The 22,022-nt window shown below is 41.3% G+C and overlaps 1 protein-coding gene and 1 non-coding gene across 3 annotated transcripts in view; one reads left to right on the forward strand and one right to left on the reverse strand.

The window, feature by feature from the left end:
* The first annotated feature begins 6,268 nt into the window (after nucleotides 1-6,268).
* Ube2g1 (ubiquitin conjugating enzyme E2 G1) overlaps nucleotides 6,269-22,022 on the forward strand; it is a 96,447-nt gene continuing 80,693 nt past the window's right edge. The window contains exon 1 of one of the 2 annotated variants that reach the window (XM_020163490.2): nucleotides 6,269-6,682. In XM_020163490.2, coding sequence (XP_020019079.2) covers nucleotides 6,637-6,682 — 46 coding nt within the window. In that variant the 5' untranslated portion in view covers nucleotides 6,269-6,636. Of the gene's footprint in view, nucleotides 6,683-7,350; nucleotides 7,927-22,022 lie in introns of those variants that run through there. The other variant, XM_074047156.1, reaches the window with a different exon arrangement.
* Nucleotides 13,152-13,255, reverse strand: LOC141414330 (U6 spliceosomal RNA). The gene has a single exon (XR_012439390.1). It is a non-coding gene; the product is annotated as a U6 spliceosomal RNA (small nuclear RNA).

A 22,022-nucleotide genomic window follows, 5' to 3' on the forward strand; every position in this document is an offset into this window, starting at 1 on the left:
CCCTTCTCATTCCCCTTACTCTACCCTCATCCTTAGGCAAAAGCTAATCTAATTTTTGTCTCTACACATTTATTTATATTTCATATAAATGGAATCATATAATATGTGGTTTTCTGAGAGGAGTGTGTGCTGGGATTGAAACCAGTGCTTCATTTATGTTCAATATTTTCTCTACCACTGAAATACATCCCCAGCTCCAGAGTTTTTATTTTTATTTTTTGCAGTACTATTGTTTGAACTCAAGGCCTAACGCTTGCTTAGGCAGACACTCTACCTCTTGAGCTACTCTGCTAGTCCAAATTTAGTATCTTTGCAGTAGGAGCTGCATAAGCAACAGATCATGAAAAGAAAAAAAAAAGAGCATTTAAAGTTGCACATTTTCCTTTAAGTATTTTTTACTTTTTAATCTACAAATATTAGTAGGGCTGTTGGAGTGGCTCAAGTAGTAGAGTGCCTGCCTAGTAAGTGCAAGGCCTTGAGTTCAAACCCCAGAATTACCAAAAAAAAAAAAAAAAAGTACAATTAATAATCCAGGAGAGGTTTACTCCGTGGCTTCAAGAACACCTTGGTACACCACAATGTACCAAACTTGAATTTAATAAGCATCAGTCTATACTAATCATGAGAGGATTTATCCTTCTTTGTATTTAATAGGATTAATTTATTCATTCTAGAGATATGTGTCGAATGCCTACAGTGTAGCATCATTATATTAAGTGCTGAGAACAGAGAGGTGAAGTAGAGACCTGACATCACAAGCTTTAGACAACTGAAAAGAAAAAAACAAACAAAACCAACAAAAGAAAAACCTACCTGTAATACTGTATTATAATGCTAGGATAAGAAATGGTGGAAACAGGAGACATAGAGGATAAGATTAATTTTGTGATTGGGAAAGGCATTCGGAGCAGGGGAGTTGTTTCCTTCAAGGCTCTGAAAGATGAATTCGCAGGAATTTGCCACATATATGTAGCAGAAGAGTCTTCTAGGCCATTGGAACAGCAAATGGACGGTCCTAGATTTTTCTGAGGAAGGAAAGATGTGCAGTCTGTCAGGATAGAGTGGGAGAAGAGGTGCAGGATGAGGGAGACGGGGCTGGAGAGCTCAAAGACACTAATGGTGAAGGGCGATTAAACCTTCACGGAGAGAGCTTGGACCTCATTCTAAAACAGTGGGAGGCAAATTTGCTCAGTGTTTGCTGTGGCTGCAGGGAGAGAGGGCCAAGGCCCAAACTAGTAGCTGAGAGACCCTTCAGAAGGCTCTGGCAATATCCAGGCTTAGACTAAGGAGTGTTCATGAAACAATTTAGGTCTGGTAATGCATTAGATATAATGGGGAGAGGGGTGGATTCCTGTTTGTGATCTGGACTTGAGACCCAGTGACTGGCTATCATTGGTTATGATAGAGCAGGTCTGGGGGGAAGACAGTGAGTTTAGATCAGGACAGGTGCTCTTGGGCTCCTCCCCATCTCTTGGTCTCACCTGAATTTGACCCTCTTCTGGGGAAGCAGCTTCCTTAGTCCTTGCAGGGGAAAGATGTCTTTTCTCTCACATTCCATGGTTCTCAGTGCCAGCAGGCTTAGTATAGTCTCCTTGTTCCCCATTGCCAGTTGGCTCTCAACCTTTTCCTTCCCTAACTCTTACCTGTTGAGGTTATTTTTAACTCATTCCTTTTATTGCTGTTCTCTGCAACACATTCATCAATGATTTTGGCTCCTGCCTCACAGGCTTTTCTTCATCCTACTCTGGTATTTGTCCTTAAGGAGACTGAATTTTTTATTTTTTTATTTTTTTTGGCAGTACTAGGATTTGAACTTAGGGCCTCACACTTGCTAGGCAAGCGCTCTACCACTTGAGTCACTCTACCAGTCTGCTTTTGTGTTGGGTGTTTCTGAGATAAGATCTCAGGAAGGATTTGGCAGGCTGGCCTTGAATTTTGATCCTCCTGATCTTGGCCTACTGATAGCTAGGATTATAGGCGTGAGCCACCAGCAACGGGTTTAGGGTACTTAATTACCCATGAGGGTGACCCATCCACTACCTCTGCCTGAAGCCTGCTTGACTTCCTCTCCTCTCTCATCCCAAGAGATGGTCTTATTACCCATAACCATATCATACCCCAATTCTCAGTTTCAAGCCACTCCCACCACACACCATTTCCTATCCTTCCAGCTCAATTGTGTTCACGTCCATACTACCCAACTCTCCAGCCTCATCAAGTTCCCTTGTTGGTACTTATTCACCACCCATAGCCCCTTCCTGTTTTTGCTTTCTTCTCTTGCCAGCTTAGAGCATAGTCCATTACTATAATCACTCTCTCCATAAACCGTCAACAAACTTGCCTGTCTGCCTCCATCTCTTTCTCCATTTTTTTTTTTTTTTGGTAGTACTGGAGTTTGAACTCAGGTCCTCATGCTTGCTAGATAGGTGCTCTATCGCTTGACCCACTCTGCCAGCTCATTTTTGTGTTGACTATTTTCAAGATAGGGTCTCTTGAACTTTTTGCCCAGGCTGGTTTTGAACTGAGATCCTCCCCATCTCTGCCTCCTGAGTAGCCACCAGCACCTGGCTTCTCTCTCCATTTTATTTGCCTGGCTAACTCTCAACCCTGAATAGGCCCTATCAGCCATGACTGCATCTGTGATGCCGAACGTTACTGGGGCAAAAAAAAAAACCCTTAACTGATCTGGACCTAGTGTTTGCACTTTCAGTTCACAACCACAAACCTCAAAAAAAGCACTCAACAACGAGATCTCTTCCTCACCTTGCCTTTAGCCTTTAGCCTACTCTTTTCGGTCTATTAAAATACTTTGTCAAGGGCACCCTCTCTTGGGACACCTCCCACCTCTGGGAGCTCTGCTCTTTGCTGCTTTTCTATCTCAATAAACACTCCTGCTTTACTTAAAAAAAAAAAAAAAACTTTGTAGAGGTCAACAATAACTTTCCAGTTTCAAAACTCAGTGCATACTTCTCAAACCCCATTTTTCTCCACCTCTCAGCAGCTGATCATTCCTTTCTCCTGGGAGCACTTTCCTATCATGGCTTTCATGACACCATAAACTGGGATTTCTCCTCTTCATAAGGAAAAACCCTTTTCATGAGGAAAGAAAGAAAGAAGGAAGGAAGGAAAGGAAGGGAGGAAGGGAGGAAGGAAAGGAAGGGAGGAAGGAAAGGAAGGGAGGAAGGAAAGGAAGGAAGGAAGGAAGGAAGGAAAGGAAGGAAGGAAGGAAGGAAAGGAATGGAGGAAGAGAGAGAGAAAAAGAAAGAAAGAAAGATATAAGCCCCTGCTGCCACGGGCTATCGCCTGTAAGACTAGCTACTTGGAAGGCTGACATAGGGAGGACTGAGGTTTGAGGCCAGCCCAGGCAACTAGTTCTTGAGATTCCCATCTCCAAAATAACCAGAGAAAAATGGACTGGAGGTATGGAATGCCTGTTTTGCAAGCGAGAAGCCCTAAGTTCAAACCCCAGTACCACCAAAAATCTAAACCAACCAAACCAAAAAATTGACAGTATCTACATGAAAACAAAACAAAAACAGATCACTTACAAGGGAACAAGAATCAATAACAACAACAAAACCTCAAAACACTGAATGCTAGAAGATAATGGACCAATGTTTTCATAGTTTGGAAAGAAAATTATTAGATTTTAAAATTTATAAAATTTTATACCCAGCTATCTTAGTATTATCATCGTTTAATGACAAGGGCTATTGCTGGGTACTGGTGGCTCACGCCTGTAATCCTAGCTACTCAGGGGGCAGAGATCAGGAGGATCGTGGTTCAAAGCCAGCCGTAGCAAGTAGTTTGAGAGAATCTATTTTGAAAATACCCAACACAAGATAGTGCTGGTGGAGTGGCTCAAGTGGTAGAGTGCCTACCTAGCAAGTGGGAGACCATGAGTTCTAAACCCCAGTACTGCCCCCCTCTCCCCCAAAAAAGAGAGGGGCTAGTGATGTAGCTCAGTGGTAGAACACTTGCCTGGGTGTGCATGAGGTTCTAGATTTAATTCCTAGCACTGCAAAAATGAGTAACACTTTTTTTTTTGGTGGGAATGGGATTTGAATTTAGGACTTTGCACTATGCAGATGCTGTACCACTTAGCCACTCAGCCAGCCCTTTTTTGTGTTGGGTATTTTCAAGATAGGGGCACATGAACTATTTGCATACAATTCTGATATCTATCTCCTGAGCAGCTAGGATTACAGGCATGAGTCACCTGTGCCTGTCCTAACACATTTTTATATCTGTAAGCACTTAGGGATGTTGCCTTGCACAGCCTCATCAAAAATTACTTGATGATGTTCTCCAACAAAATAAGGGAGTAAATGAAAAGTTAGACTTGAGATCAGGAATATAATGGTCCCAGGCTGGGAGAACAGCCAAATTAAGCCATAGGAAGTCATCTATGCAGTAGGCATGGCCCCAAACAACCATCCCAGACCATAGTGGTGATGTGGAGGGTGCCAGGAGGTTTCCAAGAAAAAGAGGGCTTGATAGAATTGCTGGTACAAAAGCACTTTGGGTAAGATAGGAAGGGAAAGAAGATCAATTATGCTTAAGATACTGCCAGAAAAAACATTAGAAACTCCACGCCAAAACCAAATATGTTAGGGAATAAATATAACTATAATCCACTACAGTATTTGGCTCTATACTCAACATTTATAAAGTCACTAGATTAATGGCAATGATTAGTCTGCTTAGATTTCCCATTTTTTTTTTTGCAGTACTGGGGTTTGAACTCAGGGCCTACACCTTGAGCCACTAGCCACTAGTCCTTTTTTGTGATTTTTTTTGTTGTTGTTGAGATAGGGTTTCTAGAACTATTTGCCTGGGCTTGTTTTGAACCTCAATCTTCCTGATCTCTGCCTCCTGAGTAGCTAGGATTACAGGAGTGAGCCAGCGGTGCTTGGCTGTCACATTTTTTATTTCCACGCCCCTCCCCCTCCACCCAAAGGAATCAAATCTGGGCACACTTAAAGTGTGTCCCTCAGATTGGTTAAACTCTAGGCATCACAAAACCTGGTTTGGCATCTAGGTATTCTATTCTTACAAAGTGGTTGTTGATTCATTCAAAGTTTTCCTTTTTGTTTTTTACAGTAACTTTTTTATTTTTCAGTGTTGGGGATGGCTCAGGGTCTTATGCATGCTAGTTCAGTAGGTTTTATAATCAAACCATGGTAGGATCTGTTTCTCCGGTTTACCTTATCTGGAGCTCACACAGTAGGTCCTTTGAGAGTAAGAATGGAGCTTCTCTTCTACAGCCCAGATACACGGTTAGTACCGGTAACAAACATTTATTGAAGGAACAAATTTGTCATTAGATGTTAGTCTTCTGCCCCATCTCTTTATTGAGACTGTGTTATTTACAAGGCACAAAACCACAGAAATAAGAAAGGACGTGGCGTGGGATAAGTTTTTTTTTTCTCAAACCCTGTGTCTCACTTTGACAATAGAAAACTCCTGACTCTCCTGCCCCATGGTCGAAAAATACTGGGATTACTGGTGTGCACCACATCTCACCTTATTACAGGTTTTGCTAATCTCACTTTATTTATAGAAAGTATAGTTTTTAAATGGTGATGTTGAGATTCGAGCTTAGGGCCTCGTGCCTGCTAGACAAGCACTCTACCGCTTGAGCCACTCCACCAGCATGACATTATGCTGAGTATTTTCAGGATAAGGTCTCGGAACTACTTGCCGGGTTGGCTTCCAACTGGGAACCTCATGATCTCTGCCTCCAGAGTAGCTAGGATTAGGCGTGAGTCACCAGTGCTCGGCTACTCATGGAAAGTATTACTGATGATTTGTTTAAACATTTTGTACTGAGATTCAGAATATTTTGCTTATTTCAAGAATAATTTTCTTTACGAAAAGCGAATTAGTACATATTCTGTATTTTGATGGCTGCTTAAAATGAGGCATGCCTAATACTAAATTCGGCTAACAAAGATTAACTCGCACACTATGTGTGCAGTGTTACATGACTACTAGCTAACAACTAGACATCTACCACTTCTTTTGGTCCCTCCACTCCCAGACCACCGGCTTCAACCTGGAGGCGTCCTTCTGACCCTCCGCGACCTCTTTGTCATGGCGTCCGCGGGATGCCTACGAGAGAAGGCTTCCGCAGCCTGCCCGGCGTGGACCTTCCCAAGATGGCGGAGGCCGGGGCAACAGAGTGCAAGGGGCGGGGCTCCGCCGCCGGAGGCGGGGCAGGGAAGTAAGGGGTCGGACTAGCAGGCGGACTGCTTCCCAAGCAGGCAGGCCTAGCGCGCTTGCGCGGAGCGGCCCTGCGCTCAGTGAGGCTGTGGCGGGGGAAGGCACCGGTGGGGCCGACTGGTGGGTAGTAGGAGGGAAGCGGGCGAGCGAAGTCCCAGTGCGCGCCGCGGCGGTCCGGGTACCCTCCCCTTCCGGGCGTGAGGCGCTGTGAGAAGAGCTGAGCCGAGCAGACCCGCGCAGACACGCACCGGCATCAAGGCGTAGCTCCCGCCGCCCCATCCCGGCCTCCTTCGGCTTCGAGCTCCGGTCGCGGGGCCCGGGTTCCTCAGCACATCCAGCTCCAGCCGCCCCTAGAGCTTGTCCGCAGCCCTTCGGAAGCCCCGGCGGCAGCCCGGGCCCTTGGCGGGGAGGATGACGGAGCTGCAGTCTGCGCTGCTACTGCGAAGACAGCTGGCAGGTGAATGACCAGCTGCGAGGAGAACGGGCCTGCGAGGCTGGGGGTGCGGGGCTTGGTTCCCGCCAGGCCCGGCACTTCTTTCCCGGCTCCGGGAGGGCCTTGGGGTGGGGACGCGCCCCAGGCTCGTCCTGGGACGCGGCACGGCGCACGGGGGTTGCCCCCTCCCCCACGGCTCGCTAGGGTGTTGCGGGGGAGGGGCGTGGGTCCCGGGTCGGGCCGACCCTTTTGGAGGGGCGGGTCTCGAGCTCAGGTGCGACCAAGGCCACCGGCCCTCGGGGACAGCCGGAGCGTCCGGGACCCCGCGCGGCCGCGGGTGCCTGGCCCGGGCGTCCGAGCCGCGGCGGGCGGCGGAGGCCGGGGAGCGGGCTAAGGGGGCTGGCTCGGGGCCGGATAGGGGCGGCGCGCAAAACTTCTCCGCGGGCAGCCGCGGGTCCGCGGAGTTCGGGCGGACAACAAAAGCAGGGGCCGGGGCGGCTCGTGCGGGCGCGCGGTGTCCCAGAGCCCCGCGGGGTGCTGGACGCCGCCTCGCCTGCCTCCGCCTGGCACGGGCTCCGTCTGCGCCGCCCGGCTGGGGGAGGGTAGTCGCGGGCACTGGGAGAGCAGCTCGCAGGCCGGCCCGGGCTTTGTGCTCGCCGAGACTTGGGCTTCCGCGCAGGCCTGCAAGACCCCCCACTAGGTGCGACCGCGGGCTCGGGCCAGGGGCGGCAACCCTGGCTGCCTCCCTGACGAGCCTGTGTCCCCCCTCCCCCATTGTCTCGGCCTCCGGCCGTTTGCGGCTTCAGGTCGACTTTTTAGGGGGTTGGCTCCTACTCTGCTAGGACCGTGTGAGCGGAGCATGCGCGCTGGAGGCGTACGTGTGCCGTGTGGAAGGGGGAGGCGGGTTGGTGGCTTCACAATGCCGCCCCACGTGCTGCCAGATTTAAAGAGAAATGAACCGGCGGTTACCCTGTGTCCAACGCCCAGTGTGTGTCATTCTCGGTGTGGGTGAGCTCCCTCCCCGCTCTGCAGCCAGAAACTTCTGGCCCTGGGCCGAAGCTGAAGGGTGGAATGAAGAAATCTATCTTAGAAATAGACTGCGAGTTTGAGGCGTCAGTTAAATCACCTTTATGGCTTCTTAAGGAAAAGGTTGTCGGGGGCTGTTAGAGATTGTATAATTAGGTTTATTATTAGACCATGAGCAAGCAGGTTTGGACGACAAGTATTAAAAGTTCTAGATGGTCAGGGGAAGTGACTTAAGTGAATGGGTAAGTTCTAATGCTGCTCTATTAGGAATAATATGTTGAAAAAGCAAGGAAAGCTGACAACTTTATTGGATGTTATATTTACAGATATCCCTTTCTTTGCCCTTTTTTCAGGTTTTGGAGGAAGCAGTTAAGGTTTTCTTCTGTCACCCTAAGAACTCTAATCAGAATTAAATTTTAATTATGTGGTGAACTATTAAATAGAATTAAAATACTAAATCAGTATTAAAACAGTATTCAGTTGGGTTGGATATCCTGCATGGGAGTATGGGGTGGGAAAACTATCAAGGAAAATTATCAATTGTTTTTTCTGGTTTTTTGGTGGTGTGGTGTTTGAACTCAGGGCCTCTACCACTTGAACCACTTCGCCAGCCTTTCTTTTTTTTGTGTGTTGATATTTCCAGATAGGGTCTCCCAAACTACCCCCCCACCCCAACGTGATTCTCCTGATTTCTGTCTCCCATGTTTTAGGATTACAGACTATCCTAGGATACAGACGTGAGCAGCTGGTGCTTAGCCCAACTCTTACATAATGGAAAAGCTATACATTAAAAAGGTGCAAAAGAGGTTTTGCAGTTACTAAGAAAGTATGACTAATAAGTTTGAGCAGTAGGAATATGTCAAAACCTTCCTATTTGTGAACCAACTGTCGATTTTAATGAAAACTTTGCATTTTTTGACAATATTCCAAGTATTGATAAAATACCATAGCTTCTTGCTAGTGGTTGACTAGGCACACGAAAATACACTTTAAGGTAGAGAAGAGAATGGTTTAGTCTCAAGTTTTTCAAGTCTCATAAACCTTAGCTACTACCAGTTAACCTTTTTGATCAGAGACAGTGGAACTGTTCTTAATATTTTCTCAAAATTTTAAAGGATTTTAATCAACATGCTTATAGTGTGGAACAGAAGTTCACAGCAGTTAACTGAAATGTAAAAGCTTATTTGGAAAGACTTGAAATAAAGGCTTTGTTTTACTTTAGTAACATATTGTAGTTTAGCTGTGTGATTCTTCAGATGACACGAGCAAGTAGGAAAGAGCGGTAAAATGTCTCTTAAAATCATTTAGAATGAACTTTTAGAAGGTTTGATAGTGCTTTAAAAATGTTAAAAGTGTATTGCATTGAGTAATAACACAAACCTGCAAGTCATTCTAATTGTTAGAATTCCAGAAACTTACAGTGAAACCTACCTCTTATTGAGCCATAGTCAGCTAGTAGTGAGGATTTTAATTCATGGCTTGGGAGAATTTATCAGGTGTGTTGTTTTGCTGGTCATTGTAATGAAGAACTTTAGTACTTTCAGAGTTGAGCAAAAATGCTTGGGTTGCAGGGTTTCTCAACTCTGGTACCAGTGACATTTGGGGCTGATTATTGTTGTGGGGGCCTGTACTGTACGTTATATGTATATATAAGTGTAATATGTATATATTATATATATACGTAATATGTATATGTATGTATATTACATATATTATATATATATTACATATATGTATTTTTTAGTAGCATTCCTGTCCTTTATGCACTAGATGCCAGTAGTATATTTCCTCAGTTGTGACAACCAAAAAATGTCTCTACTGCTAAATGTCCCCTGAGAGGCAAAATTATTTTAGGTTGAAAACTGCTGTGTCAGGATGTTTTAGTGAAGACCATACTGGCTTTACTAGTAAGCCAGTAACAGCCTCGTGCCAATGGCTCACAACTGTAATCCTAGCTACTCAGGAGGTAGAGATCTGCAGAATATCAGTGTGAGGCCAGCCCAGGCAAAAAGTGAGCCCCTATCAAAAATACCTAACATTCAAAAAAAGCACCTGCCAAGCAAGTGTGAGGCCCTGAGTTCAAAAACCAGGACTCTCTCCCACAACCCTCCTCCAAAAAAAAAAAAACAAAAACCAAAAACAACTCTGTAAGAACAGTTAAGATTCATAAAATCAGATAGCTTGGATATTTCTTTGTGGTATTATTAGGTTGTGATTTACTCCTTTGTGAATTCAGTAGTGGCAGTTCAACTTATGCAGTGCATTGTTATTTATACGCTAGGAAGTTCCTCAGCACAAGAGATCAATTTAAAAAAGATATTTTTTGAAATGGTGTTAATAAGCACTGGTGAGAATAGAGAGTACAAAAAAATAGTTTTTCTTTCTTTGAGCCTATGTTTGTTTTGTTAATGACAATTTGGTTTTTGGAGAGACTTCTTTTTTTTTTTTTTTTTTTTTGAGATCGGGTCTCCTGTGTAGCCCAGGCTGACCTTGCACTCCCAGTGCTCCTGCCTCAGGCTTCCAAGTGCTGGGATTATAGACTTGAGCCCCATGCTTGGCTCCAAAGTGTATTTATGCTGGGCGCCAGTAGCTCATACCTGTAATCCTAGCTACTTTGGAGGCAGAGATCAGGAGGATCCTGGTTCAAAGCCAGCCCCAGGCAGATAGTTCCTGAGACCCTATCTTGAAAGTGCCCAACACAAAAAAGGGCTGTTGGAATGGCTTACATGGTAAGAGGGCCTGTCTAGCAAGCATGAAGCTTTGAGTTCAAACCCCAGTACCACAAAAAATAAAAACAAAACCAAGATGGGGAAAATCACCAGTTTGAGCCTATTCTAGTGCTGTCTTTTTTTTTTTTTTTGAGACAGGGTCTGTCCCTGTAGCCCAGATTGGCCTCAAACTCAATCCTGCCTCAGCCTCCCAAGTGCTGAGAATATAGGCATGTGCCACCACATTTGCCTTATTAAATGAGATTCTTAAGGTAAAGTATATTTTAGCTATTGTCAATTTAAAAACATTCTTAAGAGTTAAGGAAAATGTCTTTGCACTTAATGCCATACATGAGGCCCTGAGTTCAAACTGCAGTACTGCCAAGCAAAAGATAAAGGCAGTGCTAAGCTTTTTGGTATTGGCAGTTAACTCAGAAAAAAATTTGGGGTTAAATCGACTCATATCCTACCCTAAGCCTACTAAATTTTATTATATTTTTAAGAAATAAACTTTTTTTTTAAAAAAAAACACATTTTCATAGATGTTCTAGAGCAAGGAAGAATCCCTTTGTACAATAACAGTAAAAAAGAAATTGGGTTTCCTTCACTGTAGAAATCTGTGTGCATTTTAAAGTAATCCGGAAAATTCCACAATCTGTCTCCTTGGCTACCCATGTAAGCAGTTTGCGGTGATGAATATGTTTCTAAGACTTGGTGTGAGGAGTCTGTAAAAATACAGATTCCTTTCTCATTTCCAAAGAACATTAGTTTGTATGTCTTGATGGAGCCCAAGAATCTGGGTGTTTTTTGGGGTGGGGGTGGGATTTTGAACTCAGGGCCTCATGCTTGCTAGGCAGTTACTCTACTGTTTGAGCCCCACCTCCAGCTCCCCCCCGCCCCCGTTTTATTTATTTATTTTTTTGTGGGACTGGGCTTTGAATTCAAGGCTTTGCTCCCTTCCAGTTTGAATTCAGGGGCTCATCTTGCTAAGCAGGTGCTCTTATCACCTGAGCTACTACCAGCCCTAGTTTATGTTGAGTATTTTTTGAGATAGGGTCTCAAAAGTATTTGCCCAGACTGGTTTGGAACCAAGATTCCCCTGATCTCTGCCTTCTGAGTAGCTAGGACTACAGGTGTGAGCCATTGGCACCTGGTTGGGTCTTTGCTTGTGAGCTACACATTCAGTCCATTTTTGCTTTGTTTATTTTGGAGATGGAGTCTTGAACTATTTGGTCTGGCTGACCTCAAACTGTAATTTTTTCCTATCTCAGCCTTCCAAGTAGCTAGGAGTATGGGAATGAGCCCACCATTGCCAGGCTTTTTTTTGCCAGTGCAAGGAGCAAACCCAAGGCCTTAGGAATTCTAGGCAAGTGTTCTATCACTGAGCTACACTCCTAGCCCAAGAATCCAGTTTTTAAAGCAGCGTACGGGTGATTGTGAAGCTGGTGGGGTTTTGAATCATACTACATACTGCTATTCCAGTTGTTTTTTCCTAGAAGACCACGACAGGTATCCGGTTTCTAGTTTTGTGATATGCTGTTTCATCATCAGCCCCTGTGTTTATATATCATCGAAAGACTACTCTTTAATAGCCAGCCATGGTGGTACACACCAGTAATCCTGACTCTCCTTGACTGGGCTACATAGCAAGTGTGAGGCTAACCTGGGCTATATAGTAGCTGTCTCCAAAAAAAAAAAGGGAAATCAGGAGTACTCTTTAGACAAGGGGTTATAAAGATTTAACAAAACCTATTGTCCTTTCTAGAAATATTGGCACTAACTTATATAAGTGGAAATGAAGTCATTATTACTTTTTTTGTTTGATAGTACTGGTGTTTGAATTGACAGCTTCATGCTTGCTAGGCAGAGGCTCTATCGCTTGATCCATACTCCCACCCCTTTAGTACTCTTAATAAGTAGAAGATTCTGGGTGATGGGCATAATATTGAGAGTTGTTGAGGCTGGAGGTGTAGCTCACTGGTGGTCCTCAGCTTGATCCCAGCACTGGACAAAAAACAAGAGTTGTTAATCCACCTATTTAGAAATGGGAGAAAAGTCTACAAGGAAATTTATGTTGCATTAAAGTAATTGTTTTAAACAAAGTTTTGGAATTTTTTTATTCAGAAATCTTATTATTACAGAAATAATGCTGCTACTGCATATTGTACTCAATACCCTATCACGGATATTAGTGAAACACTTATTTTGGTGGTGAGTTAAAGGAACATTAAAGAATTATTTATCTGATGTATTATAGAATCTGAAAAAGTCTTTTTAGTGAGTAAGTGCATTTTCTTTTTTTGTCTTTTTTTTTTTTTTAAGGTACTGGAGTTTGAACTCAGGGCCTACATCTTGAGCCACTCCACCAGCCCTTTTTTGTGATGGATTTTTTTTTGAGATAGGTTCTCCCAGAACTATTTGCCCCAGCTGGCTTTGAGCTGCAGACCTCCTGATCTCTGCCTCCTGAGTAGCTAGGATTATAGGTGTGAGCCACTGGTGCCTGTGTGGAGTAAATGACTTTTAAGCAATAATATGTTATTCAGTAGTTTTGATAACTTAATGAGGTTTAGTTCTTTATAAAGTTTTTTTAATAAATAAGATAATTCAGAATGAAATATACTTTATTATTTTTTGTAATGGGTGACTAAAATACTTCTGAATATATTTAAATGTTGAAATAACTATAGAATTTGTAGGCATTTATTTACTTATTTATTTATTTACTATAAAGTAGTACCAAAGTATATAGTTTTTCTTTTTAAAATATGAAGTGCTTTGAATTTGTGTGTTATCCTTGTGCAGGGACTATGCTAATCTCTGTATTGTTCCAATTTCAGTATATATGCTGGCGAAGTACAAGTATAATTTTATTATACAGTTTACTTAAGTTAATGAGTATTGTATTTTGTGATACTTCCACTGTTGTGAAAGTAGATGTCTTGATTATTACTAGAGTGATTAGTGTGGAAACTATAATAATCTAAGATAGCTATTATATATATCTTTTTTTTGTGCTGGGTTTTGAATTCAGTCTCAAGCATGCTAGGCAAGTGCTTTCCCACTGAACTACATTCCAATTTGATGAATTATTGTATTTTTTGGTGGGACTGGGGTTTGAACTCAGGGCTTTGCGCTTGCAGAGCAGGTGCTCTTCCTCTTGAGCCATACCTCCCGTCCTGTTGTATTTTGCTGTTGCCTTTTGACTTCCTTTTGCAAGTGAAGAATGTTTGAACTGTCAAGATGAGTTGATCTTTTAATCGTTTGGTCTTGGATGCTTCAGCGTAAGTTATTTTTGGGAGCACAGGGTATGCCACCTTATGGCAACTGTAGTGTGGCTATGCCCTTGCTTGACACTTCAAATGGTAAGTGTCCTTTTGTTTTAATGGGTTTAGTTCAATTTAGGATGAAGAATATGCATTTTTAAATTGTTACATTTTTGCTAGAATTTATTTTTATTACAATTGAGATGACCACTAAGGTCCTTTTGATACCATCTTTCATTGATTTGCAGAAAATAAACTTTTCAGAGAAGATAGTATACACTTATGGAAACAGTCTGCCAAGTTAAACATGGTCCAGTTATATATGTTAGTGGCATTTCAGGTATAGAAAAGTATAAATAAGAAAATATTTTCTGAATTTTGAGAGTGAACACAAATTATTGGTGTGAAAAGATAAAGAATAGAATTGTATTTCTAGGAAATAAGATTTTTAAGTGTTATACCATGCATTTTAAACTTTTTTCTCCTAATGTGGGTTAGCCATATTTGAATAAATCAGAGATTTTTATCATTGCTTAATCCATTGATAGATTCTGGCCGTCAGAGAAGCTTCTGGGGGAAAAAAATTCCAATTTGTTAGTATTGCTGTAAAAATACATACCTGGCCTTATCATGTTATGTCCTAGGAAATTTGTGAAGTTAATTTTTTTAAGTGGACATATTTTACATTTTATTCTCTAATAACTTGCAAAAATTGCTACCATTTCTTTTTCTTTGCTTTTTTCGTGGTTAAAAATGTGATAAAAGTATGAACAACAAAGAGCCTATTTAAGTTTCTACCTGGCAGCTGTTTTGCTTTTAATTTTGTAAGGCAAGCTTGCTGGGGCTGGCAGATTGGCTCAAGCAGTAGAATGCCTGCCTAGCAAGTGTGAGGCCGAATTCAGTACTGCCAAAAAAACAAGCTTGCTTTTAAATAAACTTAAAACTTTTTTTTTTTAAATGTTGTTTATGTGTGGAGGCTGGATTGTTTTTTGAATGTGTACACTTGGGCTGGTAGACCCAAGCAGTAGAGCGTCTGCCTAACAAGTGTGAGTCCCTGAGTTTGAACCCCAGTGCCACCAAAAAAAAAAAACCCAAAAACAAAACAAAAAAACCCCTAATGCGTATATTTTAATTGCATTATCATTTTCTTATGTAAGATGTACTTACTAGGGTTTTCATTTCAAGACAAAGTAGTGCTAGGTGAAGCATTTTTAGACATCATGGGCACCAAAAGCATGATTCATTAAAAGAAATATTGATAAATATTGATAAACTGGACAGCATCAAAACTAAAATCTTTTGCTATATGAAAAACCATGCTGGGAGGATGCAAAGATAAGTTATGAACTGGAAGAACATATGTGCAAGCCACATATCTGGTAAAGGATTGTCTCTAGAATATATATATATAACTTAGTTCAACAGAAAAAAAGCCAGTCTGTTTAGAAAATGGAAAAAGACATAGTCATTTCACTGAAGAGAACACACACCTGGCAAATAAGCAAATAAAAAGATGTTCAGCATCAGTAAGACATTAGGGAAGTGCAATATGAAAGTACAATAAGTTATTAGTACATACCTATTAGAATAGCTGAAATTAAAAGTATGTTTAATGATACCAAATGCTGGCAAGGATATGAAGAAGCTTGAATGTAGAATTGTATGGTCACTATACAGTTGCTTATAAGACTAAATACTGTGTGCATTTAACCATACAACCTATCACTTGTACAATTGGGCATTTAGAGAACTAAAAACATTTTGTCACAAATCTGTAAGCAAACATTTATAGTAGCTTTATTAGTAATAACTAAAAGCTGCTCATAACTCACATTCCTTCTGTGAGTGAATAAAGTATGGTATATCTATATCATGGAATATATTGCTTAGCAATAAAAAAGCATAAACTTTTAGCCAGGCATGGTGATACATACCAGCCTCCCACACTGAGGAGGATCGTTGCAAGTTTGAGGTCAGCCTTTTTTTTTGTTTTTGCAGTGCTGGGCTTGTTTTGAAATAGGGTCTTGTGGACTATTTTGCTGTTTTGCTGGGCTGGCTTCGAACCATGGTCTTGCTGATCTCTGCTTCTTGAGTAGCTGGGATTACAGGGGTTAGCAACTGGCACCCAACTTTTAAATAGAATTCTTGAGGTCAAAAATAGCTGTGAAGAATAGGAGTAATGGTATTCAAGGTCTAGGGACATAAGGACGTATGGTTATAAGGTCATATGAGGAACTTTGTAGTGATAAAAGTTTTGTGGCTTGATAGTGGTTTTACACACAAAAGGTGATAGTACAGAGTGATTAGTGTGTGTGTATATATTTTTTTTGCAGGAACATAAGTTGCACTGAGGAAGGAGTCACTAATATTGGGGGAATACAGGAAGGATTTCATAGAAAAAAAGACTATCTGGATACAGCAGAGTGAAAGTTTCAGTTCTCTGAAGAGCATAAGGGTATATTTTTTAGCAAAAATCTTTGAGGGCTGGAATGTGGCTCAAGTGATGGAGCACCCAACTAGGAAGCTTGAGACCCTGAGTTCAACTCTCAGTACTGTCAACAAACAAGAAAAATGAAGAAAAACCAAAACCCAGAAAACTTTGCATTTATCAGTGTGGAGCAAACAGTAATTAGAATTACTTGGCATGACAAGACAAATTAAAGTTGACAGATTTAAAACAAATAACATGTTTTTGACAGACAACTAGTCCTGTTGCAAATATAAGTAGTAAATGAATTTCCAAAATAATAGTCTCTCAAGGGGTAATAATAATGGTTTCTCAAGGGATGAAACCAATTTATAATGGAGAAAAATTTTGTAAGAGGCCTAAACCTGCTTACTTCATGTATATGTAAACTTAATTAAAGTTGAGAGAAGAGCAGAAAGGAAACTTGCATTATTGAGTGCCTGTCACATATTCTCCATGATCCTTGTGCTTTCTGCATGTGGTCAAATTTAGTTCTCACAGCAAATGTTACTACCTTTTTGAGATAAGGAAGTTGAGTTTTAGACATAGTGGTAATTTCCCCAAGCTAGCTCTTCTAAATGCTGATAGGGTTGCCTGATCTGTTTGTTGATGGAACTTGAGCTGCTTCATTGTCAAGAGTGGTTTCCAAGCCGAGCGTCAGTGCCTCATGTGAGACCCATTTCAACAGAAAAAAGCTGGGCGTGACCAGACACTGGTGGCTCAGTCTGTAGTCCTAGCTACTCAGGAGGCAGAGATCGGGAGGATTTCAGTTTGAAGCCAGCCTGGGCAAGTAGTTTGAAAAATCCATTACAAAAAAGGGCTGGTGGAGTGGCTCAAGATGTAGGCCTTGAGTTCAAGCCCCAGTACTGGAAGAGGGGGTAGACAAAGCAGGTGGGTGTGGTGGTGCACTCTTGTGTGGTCCAGGCTTGTCTGGGCAAAAAAGGAGACCTCCCCCCATCTCCAAAACAACCAGAGCAGAAAGAACTGGGGGTGTGGTTTAAGCTGAAGTGCATGGGAGCATGAGGCCCTGAGTTCAAACTCCATTATTGCCTCCTCAACAACAAAAAAATCCTGTAAATTTGTGCTGACTTTATAACAGGTACATTGTCAGAATTATTTTTAAGAGATTGTAAATTCAACTGGGCGCCATTGGCTCAGGCCTGTAATCCTAGTATTTGTGAGGCTGAGGATGGAAGGATTGAGGTTTCATGCCAGCCCAGGCAAATAGTTCTTGAGACCCCATCTCCGAAATAACTGAAGCATAATGGGATTGTTGGTGTGGCTCAAGTTGTTAGAGTGCCTGCTTTGCGAGCATGAAGCCCTGAGTTCAAATTCTAGACCTCCCCGGCAAAAAAAGTTTCTAAACTCCATGTTTATTATATATTACAGACTAAAAACAATCTGATTGATATTCACCAGTGTATATTGTTGATAATTCCATTGTAGACACTTCATCACAATTTTATGTGTACCCCCTCTCCCTGTTTTTTGGCAGTACTGGGGTTTGAGCTTGGCCTTGAGCTTGCTAGGCAGGTGCTTTGCCACTTGTGCCATTCCTTCAGCTCTACATCCCCGGGTTTTACAATTTTTTTTCCTTATATCCCCATTTTACATTAAAAAAGTTTTTTTTCATGTACTTGTTTAAAGTATAACTTTGGCCAAGTGACACTTGTTGGAATAACTGGAATGTCTCAGCAAGATCCATATTTTTCCTCCAAGTAGTTTGTTTAATGGACTCTGTCATGACTATAGTTTTTCTCTTTATAATTTATAAATTGCCACAAAATTAAAGTTTTTCTTTTTTTCTAATGTCTTTGAAGTTCTTTTCTGGTCCTGTACCTTAACTACTTTAGGACTCCCACTCACATGGCTGACCAGTATTTCCAGGAGAGAAAACTAAGTTTATCTTGTTCCCAATAGTAGGACCCAAACAAGCTAGACTGCATTAATCTTTGAACCTTCGCTTTAGCAATGTTTAAATTAGATCTATATCAAGAATATGAAAAATAACATTGATTCAGTTATCCTTTTTTTTTTTTAACATAGATCCTAGGGTGCCTCGTGGAGTCCTATTATCTTTTAAATTTCTCACTTTTTTAAGGATAAGTTAAATGTATGTAAAACAAATGTTAGGTAATCTAAATTCATGTATTCTAGAGGAAAATGGACAGCATATATGTTTTTAGATAATTTTTCTGATTACACATAAACATGTCTATTGTAGAAAATTTAGAAAAGTTGAAATATATATATAAAATAACAGCCATCCCATTGCAGCTTCTGTTAACATTCATTACGTTTTGCTTTTTTTTTTTTTTTTTTGGTGGGTCTGGGGTTTGAGCTCAGGGCTTCAAGCTTGCAAGGCGGGTGCTCTACCACTTGAGTCATACCTCTAGTCCATTTTGCTCTGGTTATTTTGGAGATGGGGTCTCTTGAACTATTTGTCAGGCTAGCCTGGAACTGTGATCCTCCAGATCTCAACCTCCCAAGTAGCTAGGGTTTCAGGAATGAGCCACCGGTACCTGGCAAAACTGAAATTATTAAAGAGGAACATTTAAGTGTTAAGGATTTTTGTGAAGTTGAGTTTATTAAATTTAGTTTTATATTTCTGTTTAAAAAACAAGTCTAAAATACTGGTTTTTTTCAAATTTATTTACCATGTAAATGTCAGAACAAGATTTAAGATGCAAGTCACCTTATTTAGTAAGCTTTTATGTCCTTGCACAATGTTAAATTCTGAGGGCTTTGTTACTTTTGGAAGGTTAACTTCTGTTGCTAATGGCTGCACATGATGTTTTGAGTTTATTTCTCATCTTTTGTGCTTCAGGATTCTAAAACTAAAATAACAGTTTTAAGGCTCAGTAGAGAGACTTTCCTTAATACTTAGGTAAGCAAAGAATAATGTTTCTAATCTCTCCTTCCCCCTATCCCCTTCCCTCTCCTCTCTTTTTTTGGGAGAGAGGGTAGCATTGGTGTTTGAACTCAGGGTCTCTACCACATGTGCTATACAGCCCTTAATCACTTTTATATTTTGTGGTGCATGAGGTAGTTTATACTTTCCTCATTTGAGGTCTAAGACTTTAGAGAAGCTTTCATGCTGCTTTGAGCTCTAAGGTGTGCTAGGGATATATTGTATTTCCACTTCTTATCTGGTTGTTTCCACATCTCTCTCTCAGGATTTACCTATCCTCTGTTTGTACTCTTAGCATATGACCTGTGGAAACAGAACAGGACTGTTATCCAGTTTGGTTTGTATTTAACTCTCACAGGGTTGGCAGAGGCACAGGTGAAGGTATTGTGCTACTGCCCTCTTTAGGGTCTAAGGTGGGTGGTGTGACTGTTGAGCAGTACCACTGTGGTAGGCTTTTTTGGGAGTGGGGTGGGATGCGTTGGGAGGTGTTCTGGGGACCAAACCCAAATTCTTGAAGCATGCACTCTACCACTGAGCTACATACCCAGGCCTGTTTTTTTGTTTTCTTTTTTTAAATAAACTTTTAATTAAAATTTTTTTTATGGTACTAAGTTTGAACTCAAGGCCTCACACTTGCTAGGCAGGCACTCTACCACTTGAGTCCCTCCACCAGCCCTTCTTTATGTTAGACATTTTCTAGATAGGGCCTCAAAAACTATTTGCCTGGACTAGCTTTGAACCGCAGTCTTCCTGATCTCTGCCCCTTGAGTACCTAGGATTACATGGGTGAGCTACCGATGCCTGCTAAGATGAAGTACTCTTCATCCCATCATATTGGTGGTCCATAATGCTTGCACGACAGCACTGGTGATGTGAACCTGGATCACTTGGTTAAAGTCATGTTAACCAGGTCTCTCTACTGTAAAGTTCACTACTTTCACCTTTGTCTGCTCTTTCTGTTTTTATTTATTTATTTATTTGTATATATAGGTGGTGCTGGGGTTTGAACTTAGAGCCTTGCGCTTGCTAGGCAGGCACTGTACTACTTAAGTCACTCCACCAGCCCCCCTGCTCTTTTGTTTTTTTAAAGCTATTAAGTCCAGCCCATACTACTCGTGTGGAAAGGGAGGATGAAGCTCCACCTCTGGGATGAGGGAATATCTATATATATTGGAATTCTTCTGTAAGGAAGAGTTGTTTCTTTTCCCCCATTTATTTGTTTATTCATTTATTTATGCAGTATGGACTTGTATATTTTATTTTATAGTTGGGAGTAAAATATTTTAGACCTTTCCAGAGGTTAAGAATTGAGTCAAGTGATTGTAGGGGCTGGCAAGTCCAAAATCTTCTGGGGAGGCTGGCAGGCTCGGGACCCAGGCAAGTGTGGATGTTGCAGCTCCAGTCTGAAGGCAGTCTGCTTATTGCATTTTCTTTAACTTGGAGGTCAGCTTTTCTATTAAGGCCTTCAACTGATTAACTGAGTTCTCTCACATTATAGAGTGTGATTACTCAAAGTATCATTTAAATGTTACTTGCATCTAAAAAATACCTTCACAGAAACATCAAGAACAGAATGATCAGCCAGGCTCAGTGGCTCACACCTGTAATCCTAGCTACTTAGGAGGCAGAGATTAGGAGGATTGCTGTTTGAAGTGAGCTCAGGCAAATAGTTCGTGAGACCCTATCTTGAAAAAACCCATCTCAGAAAGGGCTGGTGGAGTGGCTCAAGTGGTAGAATGTCTGCCTAGCAGTGAGTATGAGGCCCAGAGTTCAAACCCCAGTGCTGCCAAAAAAGGAAACCAGGATGATAAAATACCTGTTACTTATTTTATTTTGTTCTTTTACCTTTTTTCTTTTTGAGCACTTCCTTATTTTTCTCATGACTGCAATATATGGCAGACCTAATATTTTTCCTATCCCAGCCTTAGAGTCAGCTATTTGTCTGAGGAACCCTGGTTCCTTTTATTTAAGAGTGGCACGGAGAAACAAAGATCTGGGCATTGAGAGTACTCATTTTTGCTGCACTGTCATTGAGTTATAGGAGAGAAAGAAGTAGGCAGTATTTATGCCACCTCATGTAGACACATGCCTGCAATGTTTTTCTTTCTACCTTGTCAACATGTATGAAATGAAACCTAAGTTCATATTAACAGATGTGATTACTCAAGTACCAGAGTGTTCGTTCTCCTCTTCCCTTCTTGCTCATCTGTAACTTCTCATTCTGACAGTGATATACCAGCTATCATCACTTACTGCCTATTTAAAAGCAGTTTTACAGTTGGCAGCCCATGCCCTTGTGGGAAGCAGCTTTATAACTTGATCATACTATGTACAGTTATTTTTGTCCTTACCTTCTGAGTTTTCAGTCAGAATACTATTTACCACAGTTCCTTAGGTCAGTTTCTTTTCCCTCCTATCCAGTGAGGCTATGTCATAGTTTATAATACAAGCTGTACATCTCTAATATGGAATCCAAAATGTGCCAAAATAGTTTGGATTTTAGATTTTTGAATTAGGGATACTCAACCAGCAAGGTCTGTGTAAATAATCCCAAATTGGAAAAACCGAAATCTTACACATTCTGGTCCCAAGCATTTCAGATATGGGATACTCAGCCAGTACAATTAAAATTCAATTTCATAGTCTTCATTCATGTGGTTTATTTTAAACATTTATTTTGCGTATATCAAAGTTGATTTCTTTGAGATATACATGTCTATGGGGTTTGCACACATGCAAAATGCAGAGTCATTTAAAAGCTGCTTTTTATTATGCCCCCACATTTAGTTTTTCTAAATTGAATTCTGGGCTCAAAACTTTCTCCTTGAAACTTTGATTCTTTGTTCTGTTGTCTATAGTTATTCAGAATTCTTATGAGAAGACAGTGAATGAAAAATGACCCATGTCAGTCTAATTTTTGTTGTGTAGGTGTTTTTTGGAGTTTCTAAGGGTTTTCTGTATAGTTTCAGTTCTAAAATTTCACCCATGT

Source organism: Castor canadensis, chromosome 11, assembly GCF_047511655.1.
Source record: "Castor canadensis chromosome 11, mCasCan1.hap1v2, whole genome shotgun sequence".
Classification (NCBI taxonomy): Eukaryota; Metazoa; Chordata; class Mammalia; order Rodentia; family Castoridae; genus Castor; species Castor canadensis.